The following is an 8,834-nucleotide window of genomic DNA, read 5'->3' on the forward strand; positions in this document are numbered from 1 at the left end:
GTAGTTATGCAAATATCGTAATGTATGTGTGAAGAAAATGTAGTCTCGTATTAAGTTGAATCTTTCATGATTGAGTAAAATCTTGAAGTTTAAAAAAAATGTACAGATTTTTTACATTTATTTCTCATAAATATAATAAAAAGTTTTTTCTGAATAATTTAAAAAGTTGTCTTCAATTTTTCTACACGTTTTTGCGTGTGCGATATGCAAACGCGATATTTTAACGCTGAGACAGTTCTTTTTATAATATAGACAGCAACAAGCTGTCTTTGAATAAGAAAATATTTTTATTATTCGAATCATAAAGTATGAAAGATAAATGTCACAAAAGAATAGCAAAGGATCATAAATAAAAGTCAATATCGAATGACTAAACATAAAGAGCACAGTGTACGCATAAAACATTTAAGCTGTCATCTTGCTTAGACATTTCTTCACATATACAATACGTACATATTAGCAAGTAAATTAAGTCTACGCTCACCCCGCAGTCCTCGAAACTCGATCAAGAGCAATCGATTAGTTACTCGATCGAGCCACCCTCGAATGCAACGCGTTACACGTCACCCTACGATCTTCGCGAGTACGAATTCGCAGCATCGCGACGTCCCGAATCGCCGAAAGCGATGCAAGAAAAGCTGTCGAGCCATTATATGCTTCCTGCTCTTTTATCGCGCATACAACAATTGGTCCCAGTTATATACATCGCCTAGGCTTTAACCCCCCTCGCGTGGGTTTTCGTACATTATACGGGCAACACAAGCATCTCGTTCACCCTCGAAGAGGGTGGAAGCGGGTGTCTTCACGAAGGGTGGCCTCTCGTTGTGCAGTGTGACACTGTCCAAACATTTTCTTTGTCCCGCGGTTAAGACCTACCTACCCGATACATATACATACGCGTGTATAGATTATTGTGGAGAGTCGAGAGACTTATATATGCATGTGTGTTTGCGTGTGCACGCGTATGCGGGGTACGGCTTTCAGCGTGCGCGGCAGCAGCCACGATAATCCGATGGGGGTTTCGCATCGCTTCCGGGGGATTGGCTTCGATTGTTGTTACCTCGATCCGGCCGATGAAGATACCAGAATACACGGGGTGTCCCAGACCTACCGCGCTCTCAGCCTCTGGCTGTAATCACTTGGCCGAATTTATCAATCGATTATCCCTTAGCGTTTGACGAAAATCATTCGTTGCAATTTCTATTATTTTTCTCCAGATATTTATTTTATTTTCTTTTTAATTTATGTTGATAAAAATTAAATACATCGAGAAATTGTATAAAATTCGGATAGAAAAAATTAAGAAAGATTACATCTCTCGTTTACTTTTTAAAATCTTTTAATGCCAAAACGCTATTCTTGTTTTAGCATTGAAACGTTGCAATTACCTTTTTTTAACTTTTAACGTTCGTATAATAAAGACACCCGGTACGTACGTATGTGGGCTTATAAATTTCACAATCTATAATGTATTTTTTTTTTTATATAACTTTAGTGTTATTGTACGAGAGATCGCACAACTCAACGGGCGTTACTTAGAAACTCCCGTAATGCAATGATGACTCGTGTCTCAGGATGACAAGTTATTTCTGGATTATCGACGAGTCACGCGTCAGCGGATACGCATAGTTTAGGATTAAGAAACCGACTATCCCTTCGCTATCGACGACCGGGTATAACGAACGTGCGGTGTAACGCTGAAAATATTGTGTGTCAACCTTTTTCCCACCATAGACGCCGACATCTTTATTGCCTTGTAAATTGTGTAAATTATATAAATAGCTTGACATCTATTAAAAAGCTAGAATCGAAGAATATGGGAAAAATGATGGATTAGAAAGATTTCAAAATTTCAATCTATAGCAAGGTTTTATATTTTCACTTACGATCATTTCGCAAAAATAGAAATTTATATATATGCACGCGTACTCTGACAAACATACATATATGAAGTTGCACCAATTTTCTCATCAAAAATTAATCTTAGTATTCTATATTAAAATTACAATTAAAATATTACTATAATCTAGAAAAGAAATCATCATTTTTCTACATTAATTCTAGTTCGCAATTAGGTTCAAGAGTTGGGTGCAAGAGGAAACATAAAACGAACTGAGTCATCTCTCAAAGAAAAGTCATATCTCCATCTCTTCGAGAATTACCAGTGTGTTTAAAATCGATAGTCGCGTCTGCGAAACTCGCTATAGCGAACAGATACAGGCTTTTCTCGCAATGAGGCTGGCTTTACTGACGCTTGTCAGCTGTAGCGATTCGGCGAATCTCGTAAGCCTCGGGTGATATGGTGGTGGTGACGGCGATAGTGATGTGGCAGCTTGGCTTCGATCGGTTCAAGGTTCCCTGGATGGCGATCCCGAGACGAGGGACAGCCAAACGGAGAACAAGAGCCCGGACGGCGGCGCTGGCGGTGGCAGCGGCGACGGCGGCGCCGGCTCGAAGCGACGTGGTCCACGGACCACCATAAAGGCGAAACAATTGGAGATCCTGAAGACGGCCTTCTCGTCGACCCCGAAGCCTACCAGGCACATCAGGGAACAGTTGGCGAAGGAGACCGGTCTGCCCATGAGAGTCATACAGGTAAGAGAAAGTTTCTCTCTCCCGCGTTCATGTTTTGTGCCTTCAAAAAAGTCGCCGATCTTTAATGATTCCCCATCGTCTTTCAACGAAATTTCGTGATATTTAAATTATGTGAAAATTTTATTAGAATTAATAAGAATAATAATTTACTCCTCTCTCTCTTCTCAATTTATTTTATAATGCTTGTTATTAAAAGATATTGCATCGCAGTGCACGATTTTTATTTTTTATTCTTAGAAGGAATCAGTATCGAAACAAAAATATTTAAAATAGGACAATGAGTTTATTATTCTCTAGAGGGAATAAGAGACTTCAAAAATTTTTAATTAAAAATCGTAGAGTTTTAAAATATTAAAATCATTTTTATTCAATAATTATAATAATTACATCATGCTTATAATAAGAATAATTTAATATAATTTAATTACTTTTTTTTCTTAAATTTTGTAATGCTTGTTGAATACTCTATTGTACTATTGTTTGTGTGATTCTTAATTTTTTTTATTATTCCTAAGATCTTTAATATACGAAATAAAATATCTGATATAAAATTATTATGATTTCTGCTATCGGCAAAATATGTTTTTGTGCGGCCGGCTAAATTGCTTTTAAAAGCGATGCTATACTCGAAAATGTTATCCGCTATCACAAATAACATGGAAAAAAATGCATCGACAAATCATTTGCCAGAGAATAATTTGCTTAGGATGGTGACGCCATATTATTTACCGCGAAATAATTTCGCGACAATGCCGCCGGTAAAATTGCAGTTTATCGCCGATAAAAAATTGTTTGCCATGTTTTTTGCGCATCCTAGAATGCAAAGGAAAGAATAAAATAATATGACTCAAAATATACTGGGTGTGTATACATAATCGAAAGGGGAATGATATATATATTTATAGTTTAATATAGCAATAATTAAAATATAAAAAAAATATATAATATCAATTTAAGTAAGATTCATAATAATTACAAGACAAATATGCGAAAATGAAAAGATGCGAGCGAAGAGAGAAGAGACCGGACCGTCGTTTAAATAATTCAGCGATTAAAGGCGGCCGGTCTGTCCGCTTGCTGGTTTTAGGTCTGGTTCCAGAACAAGAGAAGTAAGGAACGCAGGCTGAAGCAGCTGACGTCGATGGGCAGAAATCCCTTCTTCGGAGGTTCGCGTAAGATGCGCGGCTTCCCGTTGAATCTAAATCCAGGCGCTCTTGGCGGCGAGGACGGTCCACCGCCCGGTTTTCCGTACTTCGGCCCGGACAAGTTCGAGTTCGGTTACGGCGGTCCGGTGGCCTTCCATCACGAGTTCTTCGGCGCACATCCGCCTCCGCATCCGCACGGGCCGCACTTTGCCGGCACGGGAAATCCAGGTAAGTCTCTTTTCCCTCGCTTTATATTTTCATCACGGAAGAACAATATACGTCCCACCCAAACACGTAACTTGCGGAAGTGGATCGTTACTGAGATCGACCCACGTCTACCGATTAACGGGGGATCGCTCTACTGACAGAACAATTCGGCTTTTCATTATTATTGTCAACAGCCGAGGATAAATTTTGCGCTTGGAAATCTCCCGAGAGTTTCGAAAATATTTAACACTCTAAGAGAACGATGTTGCGAACGGTATTAAAAAAACCCATCATGATTTCAAAACCTACTTTCATATCATATTATATGTATTAAAAATTTTGAAGGATCTTATTTGAATTTTATTTTAATAATACGAAAAAAAAAAAAAAAAAAAGAAACGCGAGAAACCGCCCCGAAAGATCAACTCGGAGCAAAAACGGCGAAAACCGAGAGTCTAGTCCCAGAAAATTTCGCGTAATTATAATAAACCCCGAATCAAGTAGGTAGGCCCCCGCGATAATTATGACAGCCGGTTTCGGAGATGGCCGGGCGGATACGATCCCCTCTGAGAGCAGTACGTAATCTGTTTCTGACAGGCCTGGACCCGGCCAGTTTAGCGGGCATGGCAGCGGCAGTGGCGGTGGCTGGGGAGTATCCACCTCCGGGCGCGGGAGGCGGCCCTCCGGAATTTCTCACGGGGCCCCCCGGACAGGGGCCCCCTGCGCCTACCGGCGGCAGTCCCGGAGAGTTCCTGGCACCTTCAGGTAAGAGAGGGAGAGAGCATCCCCGCCGCAAAGCTATTTCCACCGAAAAACCGAATCGCGACCGCCGAGCGAACTTTATGTTTGCACCGATATATCAGTCTTATTTTCGTAATGCTGGACGATGATGCGGTCAATTAATTCGCGGGGCACTTGAAGAAAATTGAAATGTCTTTTTGAAAATATTTTTGCGCGCGAAAGAAAACACATTTCTTTAATTAAATATGAAATATTCATAATCAGCTGTTCCCGTGCATAATTAATTTTGCACGTTAACGCTCGTTCGTTATTTTTCTCGATTCAATTTTCTGTAATTTCGAGCAAATTAATTGCCGGAAAAGAGAGATATAATTCACAACACTGTTTTATGACGATTATTCGTGACGATTTATTATGCACATCTTTGTTAAATCGAACATGCCGTGTCGTGGCGTTAATTAGAAACGCTTTAGTCTCCCGATATCGATTCGAAACCGTTTCACGCCATTCAACGTTTCACGTTGAAACGAAAATTACACGTTGCTGTTAACCTTTCGCACACGGTATCATTTTTATTATATCGCATCGCGCTATTATTCACACAGTCGCGACGTTATTTCGTGCACGAAGGATTATGCGCGCCCGAGAGATTTCTAACTAGAAGTAGAATTTTCTGCAACAAAGTGCGGCAGCGTGAATGTCATTTCCTTCGAAACCTGTCGTACAGATAATTGAGATCTGACAATCACCAGTGTGACCTTTCGCGATACATCCAATTTTAAAACTACATTTTCTAACTTGCGTCAGATCTTCACGAGTACTTTTATCCGCTGTCACCAGCGTATCAAATTACGCGTATCATTAAATTGTTGAAGAAAATATATATTTACCGCGATAATCGCATTAATGATATTTATAAGGTATATATAGAGATACTTATAGCATTTAACGCGACTTCTGTGAGCTCAAATTCGAGTTTGAAAAGTCGTTTGGTTAAAAAAATATAGCTGTTTGTTTTTCTCATTCAAACAAATGTGGCATTAAATATTTTATTGCGAGTAAAATATATATTTAACACACAGATGTGTATATACGTACATATATCATAATATATAGACACATCCATATATACTATTAAAAAAAAAAAAAAAAGATGTTACGCGGTATATGATGAAACTCGAATTTCAGGGCTGACCAATACTTAAAATTCTCCCTGCCTCCGAGAGATATTGCAAATTCGCAATGAATAAGGTCGAAAAAGAAAGCCGGGCAATTATATTGTCAGAAAAGTCATTGAATTTATGTTAGGAAATATTAAACGTAATACGATTTTATCGCCGGGAGATCGTATATATTAATATTTATAAATGGCCGGCGGCGGATTGTCTCGCCGGGACTTTCTCGGGAACTTCCGGCCGGTCTGACCCAGTCGTCGCGTCGCATTGCGATAATGATTTAAATCTTAATTGGCATCGACGCCGTATGCGTTCGCTTGTTCCCAGGTGGTGCGCAGGGTAATCCGAGCGGCGGCGGCAACGGCGGCGGCGGTCCAGGAGGCGGCGGCGGCGGCGGCGGCGGCGGAGTCGCGGCCGGCGGATTCCTGGAGCCGCACCAGATGCAGAGCGAAGGGCTGGCCTGGTAGTACGAGTTTTAAATTAACGTGTCCCTTATAATAATAATAATAATAATTCCGCCCGCGCGCACGCCTAAGAAAAAGAACGAATTCAAATCAAGACCGAATGAAATCGCGAAATCGCCGCCGAGAGAGCACGAAGATACACCCGCAGGCGACGGCGACGAAACGCGATTTCGCGAGGGCGACACGGAAGGCTCGGCGCTTCGTTTATTTTTTTTATTTTTTTTTTATTTTTTTTTTTATCGTCTTTCCTTGCAATTGATTTGAGATCGTGACTATCAATCCTCTTTCTGTAAGATACGGACACGCGCGCGCGAAGCGTTTATCCGAGCGCCTTGATTCACGGTTATATTGTGCAGTCGATGCTATTATCTTTATTATTACGCATCTCGGCGCCGCAAAACGTCGATGTTACTATTTTTATTATTATTAATATTATTATTATTATTATTATTATTAATTATTATTAATTATTATTATTGTGTATAAAATTCGAAGGTCCCTATCGTGTAATATTGTACCCTCCCTGTTGATTATTTTTCAACGTTACTTTGGAAAACACCCTGTAGATATCTGCTGTTGTACACTTGATAAAAACGTGAATCGCTAGACATACATATACACACACACACAAACACATACACGTGTCACACGCACTCGCGTACACACAGATACACTGGAACACGCTGTACTAATATTATCAGTAAAGTATAAATATAAATAGGAAACGTGTAATTTTTTTTGTATCTGTTAAGGCGGCGAGATCGATGTAAATACACACACAAGAGAAAAAAAAACCACACAGAAACACTTTCTATCCTCTCTCTTTGCTGAAATGCGCGCGAGCCGATTTGCGCTGGACTTACTCATTAAACGCCACACCGGAAATAAAATATATATATATGTGTATCGTGACGCAACACACAATACACCGAGTAAGGCAGATCGAGAAAGAGATGCGCCGCCGCGACGCATAACGATTATAAATATTATAATAAACCACCTCGTATTTCCGTATACACGGAGCTGTGCATTTCATTTCCTTCTGCTCACCGTGTGGCGTTTTTCCTCAGCTGGGTGAATGATATCGCGAATGATAGGTCAGAAAGATAGGGTAGAGCAATTACACATGTTTGATTAATTATTTAATGACAATTATTTAATTTAATCGTCATTTTTCTAAAGACTTCATCGAGCAATTAAATTAAAATTAATTTAAATTGAATTACGTACAAATTTAAGTGTCAAAAATTAAGCGATTAAATTAATTTTAATTTTTTGTTTTTGTTAAATAATTGGTGATTAGTCTTTAAAAAAATACCTTACAAATTCTTGATAATTGGCAACAATATTTGCAATATTAAATGAAATCGATCTTTTTTATTATACGTAGAATCCATCGCAGCAGTGATTTTCATCGTAGTTCATCATAGTTCGTCGTAGTACGTCGTAGTTCGTCGTAGTTAATCGATCAAGATTGCAACACGCTATTGATGCGACAAATTCTGCACTTTAAGTTAATGAGAAATGTGTAAAACTATCATCGGATATAGATAGCGATCGGCCGCAGGAGCACCCCTGGCGACGAAAGTTAATGAGGTAAGTGACTATTTACGTTTTTATTAGCACGTGTCACGCTGTCTTCGATTTCTGTACTTATTGCCGTCGACAGACGTCATTCAACTTGTCGCCGTCGTTACTGTCGATTTCAGTGACATTATCCTAACGAGCAGCGACGCGATACTTGACCATGGATTTGATACGCTGAGGAATCGAGAAAGTTGTCGAAGACAGTCTGTTACACCTGCTAAGTAGCATTATAATTAAATCATTTTTTCAACTGGATAAAAAAATATTAGTTGTCACAGCGAAATGGTGAAGTAACAAACGTGTGAAATTCGATTTCTACTCGAAAAGCCGAAATCGATATTATACAAAATTTGTATATATATATATATATACCATATATTTGAATATCACGATGATCTAGAGATACAGAAAAATTTGTGTACGCTCGCGATAATTTAATAATTTTCAACTAAAATCAATTTTTTGCAATTTTCGAGGTACGCAGTTTATAAATAAATTATGTCACAGGTTTCTTGCATATTTTTGCATACGCTTTGGGCAGCTTTCGTATGCAGTTGTCGCGTTTATATATGCCGCCAATCAAGTGTGCCACATTACGTTACATCACGTTACGCTACGTTAAATGTATACGCCGCGTGTCGGCCAGTTTGCAACAAGCGCTTTTTTCGCGCGTCAAAAAGCGCGTTGGACTTATTCAAAAGGCAATCCGGCTAAATACCGGAATGACGTGCGCGGAAAAATTCAAAGCGAAAAGCAGGTACACACTCGCCGTGTATGATGACGTAACAGAATTACAAATAACAACGCCGACGTTGCGCCTACAAATCCATCGCTGAAACTTCGCTAAATATGCTATTCGCATCTAAACATTTTTTATTTTTTTGTTGATTTGCAAATAATTTCTATAGTAATTGTTATAC

General features: G+C 39.3%; 1 protein-coding gene across 8 annotated transcripts in view; it reads left to right on the top strand.

Annotated features, from left to right (window-relative positions):
* The window catches only part of Lim1 (LIM homeobox 1), a 43,966-nt gene extending 36,625 nt beyond the window's left edge, over positions 1 to 7,341 (top strand). For 7 of the 8 annotated variants that reach the window (XM_029305115.2, XM_029305112.2, XM_029305113.2 and 4 more), the window contains 4 exons: positions 2,354 to 2,595; positions 3,683 to 3,968; positions 4,524 to 4,712; positions 6,191 to 7,341. In XM_029305115.2, the coding sequence (XP_029160948.1) occupies positions 2,354 to 2,595; positions 3,683 to 3,968; positions 4,524 to 4,712; positions 6,191 to 6,330 (857 nt within the window). In that variant the 3' untranslated portion in view covers positions 6,331 to 7,341. The remainder of the gene's footprint in view (positions 1 to 2,353; positions 2,596 to 3,682; positions 3,969 to 4,523; positions 4,713 to 6,190) is intronic. The other variant, XM_029305116.2, reaches the window with a different exon arrangement.
* The last annotated feature ends 1,493 nt before the right edge of the window (positions 7,342 to 8,834 follow it).

Source organism: Nylanderia fulva, unplaced genomic scaffold, assembly GCF_048542155.1.
Source record: "Nylanderia fulva isolate GAGA-0341 unplaced genomic scaffold, ASM4854215v1 Scaffold22, whole genome shotgun sequence".
NCBI lineage: Eukaryota > Metazoa > Arthropoda > Insecta > Hymenoptera > Formicidae > Nylanderia > Nylanderia fulva.